The sequence below is a fragment of the Pleurodeles waltl genome, chromosome 4_1 (genome assembly GCF_031143425.1).
Source record: "Pleurodeles waltl isolate 20211129_DDA chromosome 4_1, aPleWal1.hap1.20221129, whole genome shotgun sequence".
Lineage (NCBI taxonomy): Eukaryota > Metazoa > Chordata > Amphibia > Caudata > Salamandridae > Pleurodeles > Pleurodeles waltl.
The window spans coordinates 214,415,239-214,436,537 of record NC_090442.1 but is presented as its reverse complement, the minus strand read 5'-3'; the positions used below and the strand labels follow the sequence as shown (position 1 = coordinate 214,436,537).

General features: G+C 45.4%; 1 protein-coding gene across 2 annotated transcripts in view; it reads left to right on the top strand.

Moving 5' to 3' along the window:
• Positions 1 to 21,299, top strand: part of LOC138287598 (differentially expressed in FDCP 6-like) — a 256,732-nt gene that overhangs the window by 174,190 nt on the left and 61,243 nt on the right. For both annotated transcript variants that reach the window (XM_069228170.1, XM_069228172.1), the window contains exons 4-6: positions 2,908 to 3,138; positions 3,898 to 4,044; positions 5,995 to 6,103. In XM_069228170.1, the coding sequence (XP_069084271.1) occupies positions 2,908 to 3,138; positions 3,898 to 4,044; positions 5,995 to 6,103 (487 nt within the window). The remainder of the gene's footprint in view (positions 1 to 2,907; positions 3,139 to 3,897; positions 4,045 to 5,994; positions 6,104 to 21,299) is intronic.

Here is a 21,299-nt window from a genome sequence, read left to right as displayed (position 1 = left end):
TAATGGCAGGGAGGTAGTAAATGGATTGTCTGGTGAAAGCAATGGTCATATTGGCAGTCAGAATATGCCCAGAGTGCCTAAAGATGTAAGTTCTATAAATGCATATTTATCTGCCACCAGTGCTAGACCAAGGTGTTCTTCTGTTCCCAAACATTTGAAGGATTACATGTTGTCTTCATTTTATTCTACCTATGCATATATATTTATGTATTCTGTTAGTCATTATTTATATATTTATTTATATTTATTTACTTATATTTTGTGTATGGGAGGCATGTTTTAAGGTGTGTTTAAGGGAGGTTTACCTTTAGTGGCATGGTCATGAGGTAGAATGTACCGTATTGGGGGGTGACGGTGCTTGGGTCCCAAGTGGAGTCAGTTGAATGGTTTGCAGATTGCCACTGGTAGTTTTGTGCTGTTACTGATGAACATATTAAGAAAAAATGCTTTGCTCCTATGCTTTCGTCTTAACAGGACGGCGTTTCTTAAACTTTTAGTTACCATTTTTTTAATTGCCGTTATTTCTGCAATTATTTTTCAAACAGTTTATTTTTGGGGCAGAATATTTCAAGTATTTACCCTATAAAGCATAGAATATGACTCATGACTCCCATTTCCGTTTTACAAGTATAGCACTTTTAATGCCTAACACTCTACAATGAATGAACAACAGACATTGATGACACTACTCAAATTACTCAAGGAAACTGCAGCACAGTCTATTGGGAAAAACCTGGGGATGCTTACAGGAGGCTGTGGCCAAGAGAACTGGCCTTGGGCCACAAGTTGCCTTTCCTACATCTTCTTAGATGCACGGTCCGACCTTCGTTCTGGCTTTGTAGTGAACCTGAAGGGGTGCAGAGGTAAAAGGCTTGTTTCTTGGCAGAGAATATTGCCTGGCGTTTGGCAATGTACCTCAATTACACGCTGCTCTCTGTTCTCCTGCCTTCTAATCCCACTAAGCAGGATGTATGCTCATGCTCATTGGGCCCCATGTCAATGACCGGAGTAAATCCATTTCCGTAGTGGTGCGAGCGCGCATACAAGAAGTGGTTGGTAGCCTCCATCCAATTAATCTTGGAGTGTCCTGTAAGGCAAAGGAGTTGGTAGCAACTCACAGTTTACTTTCGTGAAGCCAACTTGGCCACACAGAGAACCAAAAGACAATATTGAAATTTAGTAAATTTATTACAAATAAGTAATCACTCCAATATATGTGGATATCAAATTCAGATTATAAAGGTACAGAATCAGAACCGGGAATCTGAAACACAGGAATAAGTTCAGTCTCCTTAGCATAATGCATATAGAAATGACAGTCACAGCAATACAGAAACTAAGAAACAAGAATTGGCATTGAAAGAGTTTGGATTTCTCATTTCCATCATAAAACAGAATTGAGGACTTCTAGTTCTGGCTAAGCTAAATATGATAAGATCTCAAGGGTTTGGGGTTAGAGCAAAGTAGGTGTCAGCTCCACAAAGACTCCAGTAGAAGTCTTCAGAAATAAAGAATTCAGTGTTAGGATGAAGTTATACACTATAAGGACAAATAGGTTTATATCTCTCCAAGTCTAAAGCAATCTGCTGCAACTCTAACATTGTGAACCTTAACTTAAAGTGGAAATCTTCAGGAGCATACATATCTCTGAACACGTCACCAGAAGCCCAATTATTTCTCTTTCTTATGGAGCACACTTGCAGCATCAAGGGTATCTCTCATCCTACAGAACTCTAATGACCCGGTTAGCCTTGAGTTTCTTCTCATCAGATAGGCAGTGAAAAATTAAGACTTTTTCTGCTCATTAAACCGTCCAGCTACGCCAAGATCTCCTCTCTCAGGCTTTAATATCTCTAATCCACAAAACTCCTTTGACTAGCTAAGAAATTAGAAATGTACACCTGCAAAGGTAGAAACCAGCAAAGCACAGAAATACATTTCACACATTAAAATGAAGGCCTACTCATGCTAGCTTAATAAATTATTGTCGATGTGCACTTTTAACACTCGATTATAACTACAAGCATAGTATCAGAGTAACACATGAACAATTAATTTATGATTACATTTGCAATGCACTTTTCAGTAACTCAGAATTCAGAAATACACGTGTAAATATGAATGAGAACTACAATTTTCATATTAAAGATGAAGATTAGACCTCACACATATAAAAGAAGCTCTCGTTTTCTACAGTGATTGCACCTTCAATAATACGTTTTGCTGCATCACTTTACATTAGTAAGGTTAAGGCACACAAAATATATGATGTTGATTACATTTTCATGTTACTTCTGCAACTTGTGGGGGTGCAGCCAAAATTATGCTACTCCAGTGGGAATCATAAGAAGACACCCCCAGATATGCGAGATGTGTAGGTGACGTGATTTCTACAAAGGAAAACAAAACATTTCCCCCACGGAGTAGAAATACCAAGTGCGTTTGTGCATGTACTGGAACTTTCACAAAGAAAATCTATACATATGTATATTTAATGCAAAAATGGAATTCACAAACAGATTGCAAGACGACTTCTGGGAAAATAAGAACAGTCACGCCTTCTCTGGAGTACTCATAGTAATGTATGTGAGTTCAAAAATGTAATACATCTACAAAATGTAGAAGGAAGCCTATAGGTGTAAATTTACGATGTATATGTTATTTGGGTCCCCTCCTCTATATATGCATGCACTCTGTAGGGTCAGTAGATGGTTACAGCTGGTGATTGTTGCATGCCCTTTTGCAGCTGTGTACTGGAGGCTGCTGGTCTTTACCAGTCTACATTCCCCTCGAGGATCTGCATAGTAATGGCTGCACTGCTTTATTCCATCAAGCCCACTTTGGTATGTGGGCTCAGTTTTTTAACGGTGCCTTCCACCTCTGTTTCTTCCCATCATCCTTTCTCAGGTTGGCTACCTGCTTAAGAAGTTGATGGATGCCACAGGCCAAGAGTGGCAGCAGGAAGACTTGGATGACTACCTATGTCAGAAGAACCCAGATCTCCGCAATGGCATGTCCGTCTGGCAGTTCCTAGAGATGATGGAGTCGGAGAGTTTCTTACCTCGCTCGTCCAGAGGAGCACTAAGCTTGGCAATTGATCACGTATACCAAGAAATATATCTGGGCATGATCAAAAAGGTTAGTTCAGAATTAAAAGTTCACAAATGACCAAGCCTCAATAACCGATATAAACTTAATCGAGAACATCTCTTGAGTGCCTTGTAGCAGGGTATCACTCCGAGTGTGTTCTCATGCCAAGAGTCCTCGAAGAGGGGCATGCATATCGAAAGTCATCAAGAAAAACAAAGGTCCAGGTCCCAGAGGCATAGGTGGTAGGTAACATTTCACTAGTGGCAGGCACTTTAGCACCATTATTGAATTCAAACTTGCATCAATTAACTAGTACAAAGTTGAGATATTAATTCATCAACGCAAGGTCAATACTCCACCCAAAAGTGAATAGATGGTCTGATGCGTTTGAGATGGATCCTAATATCCAGTCCTTGATTTCTCGTTAGCCAGTGCCATGAATCCATGTGTGTGCAGTATGTGGGTAGCACAAAGGTAATCGCTTAGGAGGAAGCAGGGGTTATTGGACCATAGTGAGACAACCTCTGTCTCCTGCAATCATATGCAAGCCTTGCACAGCATGCATTGTCAACACCCTAGTGAGCTTTTGGATGTGGGCATGTGCCTGCCAGAAGAAACTGCAGTGTAGGGCATTAAGCCAAGCAGACACTCTAATATACAGAGTGCATTTCCCAAGTACATTTTGGTGGTGCTTTTTGTACCTCAGGATGCCAATTTGTACGGATACTTAGTTACACTTGCTATCTTTGCACAATCTGTAATAAGCTGTTCTTTCTTTTTGCCCTCTTCTCTGTCTCATTCACACAGGGCTATCTCTGGAAGAAAGGACTGACTCGTCGGAACTGGAATGAACGTTGGTTCGTCCTGAAGCCACCTCACCTCAGTTACTATACGGATGAAGACCTACGGGACAAGAAAGGGGAGATGATCCTGGACGTAGAATGTGTGACAGTGGTAAGAATAAAAGTCATCTTATAGTACACAATATTCATTACAAGAGTGTTTCTTGTAAATTGAGTGCATTGCTACTTAAAATATACACATCACCAAGTGTGACATTAAACAAATGCACAAATGGGAGTTTACCATATAGTCTTAAACCCTATACTCCACATCTATCTTCTTAATTGTTTGGCCTTAAACTTAAATCTACGCTAAACCTTTACTTTTAACCCTTATGCCCTTACGCCTACACCCTTACACCTTACTCCCAAAACTCTTAATACTGCACCTGTTACCCTTAAACCTAAACCCCATATCTTAATTGCTATTTCTCGAGCTTTCAACCTCATACCAATGCCTTTAATCCAATACCCTTACTTGTATACCCTTAGCTCCTATCTCCATTTGCTTGAACCGTAACCCCATGTACACTTACCTCTTCCTAAAAGAATTACATAAGGAAACAGAACAAGCAGAAGGTCATGATGGGTCTGAGCAAGCAGATCGGGGGGATCTTTTTGCTCAGAAGTAAGAGCCCTCACACACCCAGATGGTGTCATGCTTCATCACTGGGCAGGTCCTCGTTGGGGTGGTACTGCAGTGCCTAATGGGCCCCTCGAGGAGCTCCTTGCCAGAGGTATTTTAAAATAAGACGCCATGATGCAGTGTAAGTGGGGGTGCTGTGTGTGTAGACTGGTGTAAGTGTGGTATAAAAATAACTGCGAGAGACCCTGAATATTTTAATACGCGGGACCTCTTGTAATAAACAAAAACAAAGGGTGGCTGTGTTGGAGACAATGAACCAATACAGCTCATAGGAAATTGAGAACGTGGGTCAACATGTTTCATGCTATGTAAAGTCCCTGTGGATCTGGGCACTTCATCAGGACCATGTAACATAATCTATCAATGTATTGAGGTCATAGTAGTGGTAATTAGCACACAATACTCAATCTCAAAAATTCACCCTCAAAGTGTAGGGTGTACCTTATAATATCTAAAATCTGACCCATTTTCAGTAAGTGAATGGCCCCTTAAGTGATGGCAGAGACCATGCTAGCTGCGCAGGAAAGTTGCCAGCTATCCCTTTCTGCCACCCTGGAGGTCATTGTCTCCAACACAGCCGTTACGTGGAGCTGCCCAATCGTGAAGCATGATGTCCATCTGGGTCTGTGAGCGCTCTTGCTTCTGAGTGATCATATCCCCCCACTGATCTGCTTGCTCAGACCAATCCCGACCAACTGCCAGTTGGGTTTCTTTTTCTGATTCTTTTAGGAACTGCATACTCCACTTGTATACAGTTTAATAGTCTTATCTCATGTTACAGAGAGCGGCACAAGCATTCCTTTCTCTTCCCTAATTAAAGTTATTCTGAGCAGGTCTAAATTAATGTTCTCTGGATAATATGTGCAACTATATTAATCCTACCCTCATCTCCCAACAATGCTAAGGGAACAGGGATTTTAGGATGTCAACATATAATTGACAATAGGTGTCTGATTTGCAACACTGTGCTTTACTCTTGAACACTGAGGGGTAAGTCACACTTGTCTAAGGTGTAAGATAGTAATAAGCAAAGAATAAACTTTTCAAATCAAGCCCTACATAAGCAGAATAAGACTAGCCATGGATGTCTTTTGGGGGCCGGCAGGTGTCGGGGGGGGGGGTGTGTGTGTGTGTGTGTGTGTGTGTGTGATAATCGGAGATGTACTTATATGGATGTTGTGCTCTGAAGGCTTCTTTATTGGTCATTATTATTTAACCATACACTTTGACACATCCTACTTCATATATGCTGTTCTTATAAATATTTGAACTTGTGGAACATAAAATTCACTGTACTCACTTTACCTATCCTTTCTCTTGTAGCTGAGTGCAGGGTCTAACATTTGTCCCTATAGTTTGTCTATGTTGTGCAGACCTGAAGTCCTGCTCTTAACATGAGTTCCTTTGTGATTTTAGATACTCCCAGATAAGGAGAACCGCCGATGTCTCTTCTGTGTTAAAACTCCTGAGCGCACGTACGAGATGAGTGCTTCGGACATGCGACAGCGGCAAGACTGGATGCTAGGTCAGTTACCTGCTCACATTGTGTGGCTGCAATTTTAACCATTTTGTTAATCAAATATGAGATGTTTCTGTGTAACTATACATGGATGCTTGAGACAACTACACACACTTCCCATTCTTTAAATTGCAGTATCCTTTCAGAACACTACCCTCAAGTCCTAATATTTCTTGTATGTGTTGATAGGCAATCGTGCTCAGCCGTTCAATTGAAGAATTAAAACACAAAACCAAGTAAATAAAAAATCCTCATTTATGGAAGTATAATATGCTTAAAAAGCAGTCTTAATTATGTTCTTATTATTGTAAATCTGGTAATACTAAAGATTTCCTAACATTTTCTAGATGAGATAAGGAAGCATCTATGCCTAGCGCACATGTCTTAAAAAAATAAATTGCTGAACCAAATACTATTATTAAACATCCATGAACCTTGGTGGTACAAAATCTCAAGCAAATGTGCAAAATTCCAAATGTCCTTTATTTAGCAAATCTATTCTGCCCAGATTTTACCAAGGCACATGGATAATTCTAAAACCTTTTCAACAATCTCTTAGTCACTGTTACTCATGGAAATAGGATGTTTATTTTTAGGCAACAGAACAAACACAGGGCTTGATTATGATCTTGGCAGATGCTATCTACTCCGGCAGAAAGGTGAGGGACAGTCCATTCGCCGTATCACAAGTTCCATTATATCCTAAGGAACTCGTAAAACAGCGAGCGGGATATCCGTCACGTTTGTGGTGGAGTATCCGATCTGCCAAGTTCGTAATCAGGCCCATAGTATCCAAAACATACAGTTTTCCTTCATTTCACGCACAGAGTGGGCTACAGATTAAATAATTTGGAATCATAATATCGAAGGCAATAAAAATCAGTTGAACAAACAGATTTGTTTGCGGATTTTCTTTTTTAGCTTGTTGTGACAGACAATTTCTTGGTGAATCAGAGCAGATTTATCAACCTAGTTTTTGGACGAGGAGTATTGTGAAGTGATTTAGTAATGGGGGGGTGTAGGAAGTTGGCTCTGTATGTGCTATTTCAAAGTAAGGAATAGCATGCACAGAGTCCAAGGGTTCCCCTTAGAGGTAAAATAGTGGTAAAAAATAGATAATACTAATGCTCTATTTTGTGGTAGTGTGGTCGAGCAGTAGGCTTATCCAAGGAGTAGTGTTAAGCATTTGTTGTACATACACAAGACAATAAATGAGGTACACACACTCAGAGACAAATCCAGCCAATAGGTTTTTATATAGAAAAATATCTTTTCTTAGTTTATTTTAAGAACCACAGGTTCAAATTCTACATGTAATATCTCATTCGAAAGGTATTGCAGGTAAGTACTTTAGGAACTTCAAATCATCAAAATTGCATGTATACTTTTCAAGTTATTGACAAATAGCTGTTTTAAAAGTGGACACTTAGTGCAATTTTCACAGTTCCTAGGGGAGGTAAGTATTTGTTAGTTTTACCAGGTAAGTAAGACACTTACAGGGTTCAGTTCTTGGTCCAAGGTAGCCCACCGTTGGGGGTTCAGAGCAACCCCAAAGTCACCACACCAGCAGCTCAGGGCCGGTCAGGTGCAGAGTCCAAAGTGGTGCCCAAAACACATAGGCTAGAATGGAGAGAAGGGGGTGCCCCGGTTCCGGTCTGCTTGCAGGTAAGTACCCGCGTCTTCGGAGGGCAGACCAGGGGGGTTTTGTAGGGCACCGGGGGGGACACAAGTCCACACAGAAATTTCACCCTCAGCGGCGCGGGGGCGGCCGGGTGCAGTGTAGAAACAAGCGTCGGGTTCGCAATGTTAGTCTATGAGAGATCTCGGGATCTCTTCAGCGCTGCAGGCAGGCAAGGGGGGGATTCCTCGGGGAAACCTCCTCTTGGGCAAGGGAGAGGGACTCCTGGGGGTCACTCCTCCAGTGAAAGTCCGGTCCTTCAGGTCCTGGGGGCTGCGGGTGCAGGGTCTCTCCCAGGTGTCGGGACTTTGGATTCAAGGAGTCGCGGTCAGGGGAAGCCTCGGGATTCCCTCTGCAGGCGGCGCTGTGGGGGCTCAGGGGGGACAGGTTTTGGTACTCACAGTATCAGAGTAGTCCTGGGGTCCCTCCTGAGGTGTTGGATCGCCACCAGTCGAGTCGGGGTCGCCGGGTGCAGGGTTGCAAGTCTCACGCTTCTTGCGGGGAGCTTGCAGGGATCTTTAAAGTTGCTGGAAACAAAGTTGCAGCTTTTCTTGGAGCAGGTCCGCTGTCCTCGGGAGTTTCTTGTCTTTTCGAAGCAGGGGCAGTCCTCAGAGGATGTCGAGGTCGCTGGTCCCTTCGGAAGCGTCGCTGGAGCAGGATCTTTGGGAGGCAGGAGACAGGCCGGTGAGTTTCTGGAGCCAAGGCAGTTGTCGTCTTCTGGTCTTCCGCTGCAGGGGTTTTCAGCTGGGCAGTCCTTCTTCTTGTTGCAGGAATCTAATTTTCTAGGGTTCAGGGTAGCCCTTAAATACTAAATTTAAGGGCGTGTTTAGGTCTGGGGGGTTAGTAGCCAATGGCTACTAGCCCTGAGGGTGGGTACACCCTCTTTGGGCCTCCTCCCAAGGGGAGGGGGTCACAATCCTAACCCTATTGGGGGAATCCTCCATCTGCAAGATGGAGGATTTCTAAAAGTTAGAGTCACCTCAGCTCAGGACACCTTAGGGGCTGTCCTGACTGGCCAGTGACTCCTCCTTGTTATTCTCATTATTTTCTCCGGCCTTGCCGCCAAAAGTGGGGCCTGGCCGGAGGGGGCGGGCAACTCCACTAGCTGGAGTGTCCTGCTGGGTTGGCACAAAGGAGGTGAGCCTTTGAGGCTCACCGCCAGGTGTGACAATTCCTGCCTGGGAGAGGTGTTAGCATCTCCACCCAGTGCAGGCTTTGTTACTGGCCTCAGAGTGACAAAGGCACTCTCCCCATGGGGCCAGCAACATGTCTCAGTTTGTGGCAGGCTGCTAAAACTAGTCAGTCTACACAGATAGTCGGTTAAGTTTCAGGGGGCACCTCTAAGGTGCCCTCTGGGGTGTATTTTACAATAAAATGTACACTGGCATCAGTGTGCATTTATTGTGCTGAGAAGTTTGATACCAAACTTCCCAGTTTTCAGTGTAGCCATTATGGTGCTGTGGAGTTCGTGTTTGACAGACTCCCAGACCATATACTCTTATGGCTACCCTGCACTTACAATGTCTAAGGTTTTGTTTAGACACTGTAGGGGTACCATGCTCATGCACTGGTACCCTCACCTATGGTATAGTGCACCCTGCCTTAGGGCTGTAAGGCCTGCTAGAGGGGTGTCTTACCTATACTGCATAGGCAGTGAGAGGCTGGCATGGCACCCTGAGGGGAGTGCCATGTCGACTTACTCGTTTTGTCCTCACTAGCACACACAAGCTGGCAAGCAGTGTGTCTGTGCTGAGTGAGAGGTCTCCAGGGTGGCATAAGACATGCTGCAGCCCTTAGAGACCTTCCTTGGCATCAGGGCCCTTGGTACTAGAAGTACCAGTTACAAGGGACTTATCTGGATGCCAGGGTCTGCCAATTGTGGATACAAAAGTACAGGTTAGGGAAAGAACACTGGTGCTGGGGCCTGGTTAGCAGGCCTCAGCACACTTTCAATTGTAAACATAGCATCAGCAAAGGCAAAAAGTCAGGGGGCAACCATGCCAAGGAGGCATTTCCTTACACAACCCCCCCCCAAACGAAAGAGGATGAGACTAACCTTTCCCAAGAGAGTCTTCATTTTCTAAGTGGAAGAACCTGGAAAGGCCATCTGCATTGGCATGGGCAGTCCCAGGTCTGTGTTCCACTATAAAGTCCATTCCCTGTAGGGAGATGGACCACCTCAACAGTTTAGGATTTTCACCTTTCATTTGCATCAGCCATTTGAGAGGTCTGTGGTCAGTTTGAACTAGGAAGTGAGTCCCAAAGAGGTATGGTCTCAGCTTCTTCAGGGACCAAACCACAGCAAAGGCCTCCCTCTCAATGGCACTCCAACGCTGCTCCCTGGGGAGTAACCTCCTGCTAATGAAAGCAACAGGCTGGTCAAGGCCATCATCATTTGTTTGGGACAAAACTGCCCCTATCCCATGTTCAGAGGCATCAGTCTGCACAATGAACTGCTTAGAATAATCTGGAGCTTTGAGAACTGGTGCTGAGCACATTGCCTGTTTCAGGGTGTCAAAGGCCTGTTGGCAGTCCACAGTCCAGTTTACTTTCTTGGGCATTTTCTTGGAGGTGAGTTCAGTGAGGGCTGTCACAATGGATCCATATCCCTTCACAAACCTCCTGTAGTACCCAGTCAAGCCAAGGAATGCCCTGACTTGAGTCTGGGTTTTTGGAGCTACCCAGTCCAGAATAGTCTGGATCTTGGGTTGGAGTGGCTGAACTTGGCCTCCACCTACAAGGTGTCCCAAGTAAACCACAGTTCCCTGCCCTATCTGGCATTTGGATGCCTTGATAGAGAGGCCTGCAGATTGCAGAGCCTTCAGAACCTTCCTCAGGTGGACCAGGTGATCCTGCCAGGTGGAGCTAAAGACAGCAATATCATCAAGATAAGCTGTGCTAAAGGACTCCAAGCCAGCAAGGACTTGATTCACCAACCTTTGGAAGGTGGCAGGGGCATTCTTTAAACCAAAGGGCATAACAGTAAACTGATAATGCCCATCAGGTGTGGAGAATGCTGTCTTTTCTTTTGCTCCAGGTGCCATTTTTATTTGCCAGTACCCTGCTGTCAAGTCAAAGGTACTTAGAAATTTGGCAGCACCTAATTTATCAATGAGCTCATCAGCTCTTGGAATTGGATGGGCATCTGTCTTGGTGACAGAATTGAGCCCTCTGTAGTCCACACAAAACCTCATCTCTTTCTTTCCATCTTTGGTGTGAGGTTTGGGGACTAAGACCACTGGGCTAGCCCAGGGGCTGTCAGAGCGCTCAATCACTCCCAATTCCAGCATCTTGTGGACTTCCACCTTGATGCTTTCCTTAACATGGTCAGACTGTCTGAAGATTTTGTTCTTGACAGGCATGCTGTCTCCTGTGTCCACATCATGGGTACACAGGTGGGTCTGACCAGGGGTTAGGGAGAAAAGCTCAGGAAACTGTTGTAGGACTCTCCTACAATCAGCCTGCTGTTGGCCAGAGAGGGTGTCTGAGTAGATCACTCCTTCTACTGTGCCATCTTTTGGGTCTGATGACAGAAGATCAGGGAGAGGTTCACTCTCTGCCTCCTGATCCTCATCTGTTACCATTAACAGATTCACATCAGCCCTGTCATGGAAGAGCTTAAGGCGGTTCACATGGATCACCCTCTTGGGGCTCCTGCTTGTGCCCAGGTCCACCAGGTAGGTGACCTGACTCTTCCTCTCTAGCACTGGGTAAGGGCCACTCCATTTGTCCTGGAGTGCCCTGGGAGCCACAGGCTCCAGAACCCAGACTTTCTGCCCTGGTTGGAACTCAACCAGTGCAGCCTTTTGGTCATACCAAAACTTCTGGAGTTGTTGGCTGGCCTCAAGGTTTTTGGTTGCCTTTTCCATGTACTCTGCCATTCTAGAGCGAAGGCCAAGTACATAGTCCACTATGTCCTGTTTAGGCTCATGGAGAGGTCTCTCCCAGCCTTCTTTAACAAGGGCAAGTGGTCCCCTTACAGGATGACCAAACAGAAGTTCAAAGGGTGAGAACCCTACTCCCTTCTGTGGTACCTCCCTGTAAGCGAAAAGCAGACATGGCAGGAGGACATCCCATCTCCTTTTGAGTTTTTCTGGGAGCCCCATGATCATGCCCTTTAATGTCTTGTTGAATCTCTCAACTAAGCCATTAGTTTGTGGATGGTAAGGTGTAGTGAATTTATAGGTCACTCCACACTCATTCCACATGTGCTTTAGGTATGCTGACATGAAGTTGGTACCTCTGTCAGACACCACCTCCTTAGGGAAACCCACTCTGGTAAAGATACCAATGAGGGCCTTGGCTACTGCAGGGGCAGTAGTCGACCTAAGGGGAATAGCCTCAGGATACCTGGTAGCATGATCCACTACTACCAGGATATACATATTTCCTGAGGCTGTGGGAGGTTCCAGTGGACCAACTATGTCCACACCCACTCTTTCAAAGGGCACCCCCACCACTGGAAGTGGAATGAGGGGGGCCTTTGGATGCCCACCTGTCTTACCACTGGCTTGACAGGTGGGGCAGGAGAGGCAAAACTCCTTAACCATGTTGGACATATTGGGCCAGTAGAAGTGGTTGACTAACCTCTCCCACGTCTTGGTTTGTCCCAAATGTCCAGCAAGGGGAATGTCATGGGCCAATGTTAGGATGAACCCTCTGAACAGCTGAGGCACTACCACTCTCCTAGTGGCACCAGGTTTGGGGTCTCTGGCCTCAGTGTACAGGAGCCCATCTTCCCAATAGACCCTATGTGTTCCATTTTTCTTGCCTTTGGACTCTTCAGCAGCTTGCTGCCTAAGGCCTTCAAGAGAGGGACAGGTTTCTTGTCCCTTACACAGCTCTTCCCTTGAGGGTCCCCCTGGGCCTAAGAGCTCAACCTGATAAGGTTCAAGCTCCAAAGGCTCAGTTCCCTCAGAGGGCAGAACTTCTTCCTGAGAAGAGAGGTTCCCTTTCTTTGGCTGTGTTGCAGTTGGTTTCCCAACTGACTTTCCTGTTCTCTTGGTAGGCTGGGCCATTTTTCCAGACTCCAGCTCTACTTTTTCACCCTGTGCCTTGCATTGTGCTCTGGTTTTCACACACACCAGTTCAGGGATACCCAGCATTGCTGCATGGGTTTTTAGCTCTACCTCAGCCCATGCTGAGGACTCCAGGTCATTTCCAAGCAGACAGTCCACTGGGATATTTGAGGAGACCACCACCTGTTTCAGGCCATTGACCCCTCCCCATTCTAAAGTAACCATTGCCATGGGATGTACTTTTCTCTGATTGTCAGCGTTGGTGACTGTGTAAGTTTTTCCAGTCAGGTATTGGCCAGGGGAAACCAGTTTCTCTGTCACCATGGTGACACTGGCACCTGTATCCCTCAGGCCCTCTATTCTAGTCCCATTAATTAAGAGTTGCTGTCTGTATTTTTGCATGTTAGGCGGCCAGACAGCTAGTGTGGCTAAATCCACCCCACCCTCAGAAACTAGAGTAGCTTCAGTGTGGACCCTGATTTGCTCTGGGCACACTGTTGATCCCACTTGGAGACTAGCCATACCAGTGTTACCTGGATGGGAGTTTGGAGTGGAACCTTTCTTGGGACAGGCCTTGTCTCCAGTTTGGTGTCCATGCTGTTTACAGCTATGACACCAGGCCTTTTTGGGATCAAAGTTTTTACCCTTGTACCCATTGTTTTGTGAAGAGGCTCTGGGCCCACCCTCCTGTGCAGGTTTTTGGGGGCCTGTAGAAGACTCTTTACTATTTTTAGTTTTGGTTGTCTCATCACCCTTCTGCTGGGGAGTCTTTGTGACCCCTTTCTTTTGGTCACCCCCTGTTGAAGTCTTGGACACCCTTGTCTTGACCCAATGGTCCGCCTTCTTTCCCAATTCTTGGGGAGAAATTGGTCCTAGGTCTACCAGATGCTGATGCAGTTTATCATTGAAACAATTACTTAACAGGTGTTCTTTCACAAATAAATTGTACAGCCCATCATAATTACTTACACCACTGCCTTGAATCCAACCATCTAGTGTTTTCACTGAGTAGTCAACAAAGTCAACCCAGGTCTGGCTCGAGGATTTTTGAGCCCCCCTGAACCTAATCCTGTACTCCTCAGTGGAGAATCCAAAGCCCTCAATCAGGGTACCCTTCATGAGGTCATAAGATTCTGCATCTTGTCCAGAGAGTGTGAGGAGTCTATCCCTACACTTTCCTGTGAACATTTCCCAAAGGAGAGCACCCCAGTGAGATTTGTTCACTTTTCTGGTTACACAAGCCCTCTCAAAAGCTGTGAACCATTTGGTGATGTCATCACCATCTTCATATTTAGTTACAATCCCTTTGGGGATTTTCAACATGTCAGGAGAATCTCTGACCCTATTTATATTGCTGCCACCATTGATGGGTCCTAGGCCCATCTCTTGTCTTTCCCTCTCTATGGCTAGGATCTGTCTTTCCAAAGCCAATCTTTTGGCCATCCTGGCTAACTGGATGTCCTCTTCACTGGAGTTATCCTCAGTGATTTCAGAGTTGTTGGTCCCTCCTGTGAGGGAACCAGCATCTCTGACTATTATTTGTGGAGTCAGGGCTTGAGAAGCCCTGCTCTCCCTAAGTAGGACTGTAGGGGGGGAATTTCCCTCCAAGTCACTATCTTCATCCTCTGAGTTGCCATCCTCAGAGGGGTTGGCCTTTTCAAACTCTGCCAAAAGCTCCTGGAGCTGTACTTTGGTAGGTTTGGGGCCCATTGCTATTTTCTTTAGTTTACAGAGTGACCTTAGCTCTCTCATCTGTAGATGGAGGTAAGGTGTGGTGTCGAGTTCCACCACATTCACATCTGTGCTAGACATTATGCTTCTAAAAGTTGGAATACTTTTTAAGAAACTAAAACTGGTTCTAGAATCTAATTCAAACTTTTAACAAACTTTTAAACTCTAAAAGAAATGCTAAACAGGATCTAACACAAGGCCCTAGCAGGTCTTTTAAGAATTTAGAAAACTTTTCAAATTGCAAAAATCAATTTCTAATGACAATTTTGGAATTTGTCGTGTGATCAGGTATTGGCTGAGTAGTCCAGCAAATGCAAAGTCTTGTACCCCACCGCTGATCCACCAATGTAGGAAGTTGGCTCTGTATGTGCTATTTCAAAGTAAGGAATAGCATGCACAGAGTCCAAGGGTTCCCCTTAGAGGTAAAATAGTGGTAAAAAATAGATAATACTAATGCTCTATTTTGTGGTAGTGTGGTCGAGCAGTAGGCTTATCCAAGGAGTAGTGTTAAGCATTTGTTGTACATACACAAGACAATAAATGAGGTACACACACTCAGAGACAAATCCAGCCAATAGGTTTTTATATAGAAAAATATCTTTTCTTAGTTTATTTTAAGAACCACAGGTTCAAATTCTACATGTAATATCTCATTCGAAAGGTATTGCAGGTAAGTACTTTAGGAACTTCAAATCATCAAAATTGCATGTATACTTTTCAAGTTATTGACAAATAGCTGTTTTAAAAGTGGACACTTAGTGCAATTTTCACAGTTCCTAGGGGAGGTAAGTATTTGTTAGTTTTACCAGGTAAGTAAGACACTTACAGGGTTCAGTTCTTGGTCCAAGGTAGCCCACCGTTGGGGGTTCAGAGCAACCCCAAAGTCACCACACCAGCAGCTCAGGGCCGGTCAGGTGCAGAGTCCAAAGTGGTGCCCAAAACACATAGGCTAGAATGGAGAGAAGGGGGTGCCCCGGTTCCGGTCTGCTTGCAGGTAAGTACCCGCGTCTTCGGAGGGCAGACCAGGGGGGTTTTGTAGGGCACCGGGGGGGACACAAGTCCACACAGAAATTTCACCCTCAGCGGCGCGGGGGCGGCCGGGTGCAGTGTAGAAACAAGCGTCGGGTTCGCAATGTTAGTCTATGAGAGATCTCGGGATCTCTTCAGCGCTGCAGGCAGGCAAGGGGGGGATTCCTCGGGGAAACCTCCTCTTGGGCAAGGGAGAGGGACTCCTGGGGGTCACTCCTCCAGTGAAAGTCCGGTCCTTCAGGTCCTGGGGGCTGCGGGTGCAGGGTCTCTCCCAGGTGTCGGGACTTTGGATTCAAGGAGTCGCGGTCAGGGGAAGCCTCGGGATTCCCTCTGCAGGCGGCGCTGTGGGGGCTCAGGGGGGACAGGTTTTGGTACTCACAGTATCAGAGTAGTCCTGGGGTCCCTCCTGAGGTGTTGGATCGCCACCAGTCGAGTCGGGGTCGCCGGGTGCAGGGTTGCAAGTCTCACGCTTCTTGCGGGGAGCTTGCAGGGATCTTTAAAGTTGCTGGAAACAAAGTTGCAGCTTTTCTTGGAGCAGGTCCGCTGTCCTCGGGAGTTTCTTGTCTTTTCGAAGCAGGGGCAGTCCTCAGAGGATGTCGAGGTCGCTGGTCCCTTCGGAAGCGTCGCTGGAGCAGGATCTTTGGGAGGCAGGAGACAGGCCGGTGAGTTTCTGGAGCCAAGGCAGTTGTCGTCTTCTGGTCTTCCGCTGCAGGGGTTTTCAGCTGGGCAGTCCTTCTTCTTGTTGCAGGAATCTAATTTTCTAGGGTTCAGGGTAGCCCTTAAATACTAAATTTAAGGGCGTGTTTAGGTCTGGGGGGTTAGTAGCCAATGGCTACTAGCCCTGAGGGTGGGTACACCCTCTTTGGGCCTCCTCCCAAGGGGAGGGGGTCACAATCCTAACCCTATTGGGGGAATCCTCCATCTGCAAGATGGAGGATTTCTAAAAGTTAGAGTCACCTCAGCTCAGGACACCTTAGGGGCTGTCCTGACTGGCCAGTGACTCCTCCTTGTTATTCTCATTATTTTCTCCGGCCTTGCCGCCAAAAGTGGGGCCTGGCCGGAGGGGGCGGGCAACTCCACTAGCTGGAGTGTCCTGCTGGGTTGGCACAAAGGAGGTGAGCCTTTGAGGCTCACCGCCAGGTGTGACAATTCCTGCCTGGGAGAGGTGTTAGCATCTCCACCCAGTGCAGGCTTTGTTACTGGCCTCAGAGTGACAAAGGCACTCTCCCCATGGGGCCAGCAACATGTCTCAGTTTGTGGCAGGCTGCTAAAACTAGTCAGTCTACACAGATAGTCGGTTAAGTTTCAGGGGGCACCTCTAAGGTGCCCTCTGGGGTGTATTTTACAATAAAATGTACACTGGCATCAGTGTGCATTTATTGTGCTGAGAAGTTTGATACCAAACTTCCCAGTTTTCAGTGTAGCCATTATGGTGCTGTGGAGTTCGTGTTTGACAGACTCCCAGACCATATACTCTTATGGCTACCCTGCACTTACAATGTCTAAGGTTTTGTTTAGACACTGTAGGGGTACCATGCTCATGCACTGGTACCCTCACCTATGGTATAGTGCACCCTGCCTTAGGGCTGTAAGGCCTGCTAGAGGGGTGTCTTACCTATACTGCATAGGCAGTGAGAGGCTGGCATGGCACCCTGAGGGGAGTGCCATGTCGACTTACTCGTTTTGTCCTCACTAGCACACACAAGCTGGCAAGCAGTGTGTCTGTGCTGAGTGAGAGGTCTCCAGGGTGGCATAAGACATGCTGCAGCCCTTAGAGACCTTCCTTGGCATCAGGGCCCTTGGTACTAGAAGTACCAGTTACAAGGGACTTATCTGGATGCCAGGGTCTGCCAATTGTGGATACAAAAGTACAGGTTAGGGAAAGAACACTGGTGCTGGGGCCTGGTTAGCAGGCCTCAGCACACTTTCAATTGTAAACATAGCATCAGCAAAGGCAAAAAGTCAGGGGGCAACCATGCCAAGGAGGCATTTCCTTACAGGGGGTCCCAAACGCAAAATTCCCGTGCATTTTTCATAGACTTCTTTAAGCTGTAAGACAGGCTCCAGTAAAAACTGCTGAACTGAACTACACCAAATTTATCCCACAGCTAGATCTTGGTCTGCAGACTGTGCTTTTTTGATTTGGTTGGTTGGGCTCAATAGAGCCTCAAGAGACTCTTGTGGGTGCCCAAATTTAAAAGTGAAACATTCTGATTGACCCGGGGAGTTTTATTTCACTTGGGCCATCTCGCTCCTGTGGTAGTTAGACTTGAGCGAGTGCTCTGATTGACTGCCAGCAACATGAAAAAAGTGTTGCTGGCAGCCAATACAGGACTCGAAGACTTACTCCCCTGTCCTGAAATTTTAAAAAAAAAAGTATAAGGGGGCACAGTAGAGATATCCCGATTACCTAGGCCCCATGGGTGGGAACCCCGGAGAAACCTCCCTTCAGGCCCCAGAAAATTAAAATCAGCAAAACTGCTGCGATCCCAAGAGATTCTTGCAGGGCTGAAAAAAGAAATGGTGGCAGCCGGGCCTCATTTAATAGCTTATGCCCCTGGGAGCTTACGCCTGGGGCTGCCTTCATAACAGAGACGGGGCTGCGTGGTCCCCCTCCCCGAGCCTCCAAAGGCCCTGGGGAGCCCTCCCATGAGGCTGAAAATTGCTATATGGATTGGATGCGCGCCCCCCTACCTGAGCCTCCAGAGGCTCTAGGGAGCCCACCAGTGATGTCATCAAGCTTTTGATTATTTATTTTATTGTACATAAATATTATGAAAGCCCATAAAGAGCTAGAAAAAAAGACAAAAAAATACTCCAAACTTCACACTGGGTCTATGGAAGGGTTTGAGTCTAGCAGTCCTCTTTTCCATTTTTTTTTTTGCTTTTGTTGTTTTTTTAATAAAAAAAATATACATATTTAGAAAACAAAAAAACAAATACATTTATTTTAAATTGGAGATAACTCATTCTAAGTATATCAGACATCAAAGCCTTAAAAACTCTATCTCCCTCTCACTTTCTTTCTCTCTCTCCCTCTCTTTCAATCAATTCTCTCACTCACACACCCATTCAGATACTTATGCACCCACTCACAGACCCACTCAGACACTCACGTATCCACCTACAGATCCACTCAGACCCTCATGCACTCACAGCCGCAGTCAGACCCTTTTCACCCACTCAGTTACGCGCTCACTCACACACCCATTCAGATGTCACACACCCACTGACACCCTGACGCATCCACTCACAGACCTGCGCACATACTGACGCACCCACTAAAACACTGATGTACGCGCTCTCACATGGAGACAGACATTCTGACAGCCACTCTTATCCGCAGATTCAGCCTCTCACACCTATTTTCACACCCACAGAGGTCGTGGCTAACTTCCACCTTGCTTGTACAAAAACCGTGCACAACATCGGGTTGGTTGGTTGGCCGCAGGCAACTGGCTGCAGGCCAGCCCTTGTGGGCAACCCTAGTGCGCACGGAGGCGGCGGTGTTTGGATTAACGTACAGTAATTAAAACTAATATACGTTAAAAAATCATATAAATTCACTGAAAAAACAAAGGTTACAGGGATGTTATAGTTAGGAAACACAATAAAAATAAAAAAAATTAAAGATTCAGTGATAAAACACGTTAGTGGGATGTTATAGTTAGGAAATAGAATTTATAAAAACCTTAGAAATTCACTGAAAAATATAAAGGTTACATGGTCGTTATAGTTATTTTCTGAATTTACTTGTAAAAAACTGTAGAAATTCAGCAGTTATAGTTACCTGAGCTAACTATAACTTGCACTCCCGTAATGCACTGCTCATGACCTCACATATTGCATCACTTATGACATGGTCAGTGACATCACTGATGACATCTCATATGACATCACTGATGACATCATCCAGTGAGTGTAAGTGGTTGTATCGATTGAAGGCCACCTACACTTTTCACATGGTGGGCTACGCCAGAGATCTTTAAGAGAAGAAAATAAAATACCCAATGGTAAGGTATATGGGAGCCCAGAGAAAGGATAAAAATACTTAGGGGAAGGTAATGTACTGTGCAATGCAGATCTCCAGTAAATGTCTTGAATAGAGGCTCCATGATAAAGCCTGTCACTTCGTTGGATGAGAGCCTTCATATCCAAAGACCCCGCCACAGTGCCTCAATAAGAAGGAAAGGATTCCCCACCAGGAGTGCTGAAGCCGTATGTCGAGAGGGCCTTCACTGAGCAGTTGCAGTCTTCACCAGCCCATACAACGAGAAGGTCTTAGAGCCACCAAAACGAGCCCCAGTGACCAAAAGCACAACTACTCACCAAATGTGAATAACATCTGCACTTTTGGAAGACCTGAGTGTGTACCACAATCCGATAATGCCATTGTCTGAAAGATATTGACTGTGATTGGCTAAGCTGTTCTTTTGGTGGGACTTTGAAAGATAACTGACATCGCATACCAGAACTGCCTGGTTGTAGATTACAGGAAAGCTGCTGCACTTTGCCAGAGAGAGCCTGCATCAGTGCTTAATTCTAAAACGTTCAGTTTCTCTGTGTAGTGAATCCCGTAAACATCGTAGTATGCATATCAGTAGTAATGCTTCTTATTTTGTATAACGTATTATGTTTTGATATGAATAAAGTATTTCTTTTCCTTAAAGAAAAGCACAGGGCTGGACGGTCACTTATTGTTCCTATTGCTTGAGTCCGAGTATTGTCCACAATAACTCTCTGAGAATCTTGTTGAGCTCGCCCTGGCTATTCTGAGAGTTATGTGCAGGAGGGGTGTACTTGGCCCAGTTTGCAGTGGCATAGTAAGACCGACTTCGGACTCCAGTGGCAATCTGCCCCAATCACAAAGGTTGAGGCCTTCTAATCCCTTCTTACACTGTACCTTAACCTCCTGGTTTTGGCATTTGGTTGGTTGTGTAGTGCAAACCCTAGGGTGTCAGAGTGATTAATAGCATATGAGCTTATGTGCAAGAAGGACCTATTAACAGATACAATAAGAAACTTTTTGTAGTTTACAACGGTAAGAAGTAACCTGCTTTTGTTATATGTTGTGCTTAAGAGACTATCAGCCGACTACATTAGCTTCATTATGTCATAGTTTTATTTAAGTCAATCCATGGCTAGAAAGGCAAATGTCTCTTTTTGAGATGTGTAGGCTACGTATTTACACCATAGTTTATTGGGAATCAAAAGCAGAATCATACAAACACAAGGCAACAGTTCTTCAGTAACTACAGCAATAGAACAGTCAAACTGTAGCCGTTAAAGCCTACAATTCTTCAACCACTAAGTTGATAATTTTCTATCAAATTACAAGAATCGTGCAAGTTAGATCCAAATTAAATATCTCGACAGACTGAGCCAAATAATAATAGAGGGCAGTTTAAAAAATAGAGAGCGGGGAGGGAAAGGTCTCAAGTGGGGGGTTGATGTTTGTGGGGCAGAGGCAGAAAAAAGCATGGAAAGTGTCAGTCAAGCCAGCTTAGTTATAATGCACTTTAGGGCAGGATCAAGAGTTCCTCCAGTGTGTTTTGGAAAGAAGGGAAAATTAGCAAATTGTGAGAATCCCTGGGTTAAGATAGTGATTTTAACAGATCTGGTAGGTTCATGAAGAAATTGTTGGAACTGTGGAGCTTTCGTGACTGCCTGAAGGTTTGATTTTGTATCTAAGATATTTGAGAGTATTCCCATTTCAGAGCCTTCACACCTCAAGATGCTGAATGCT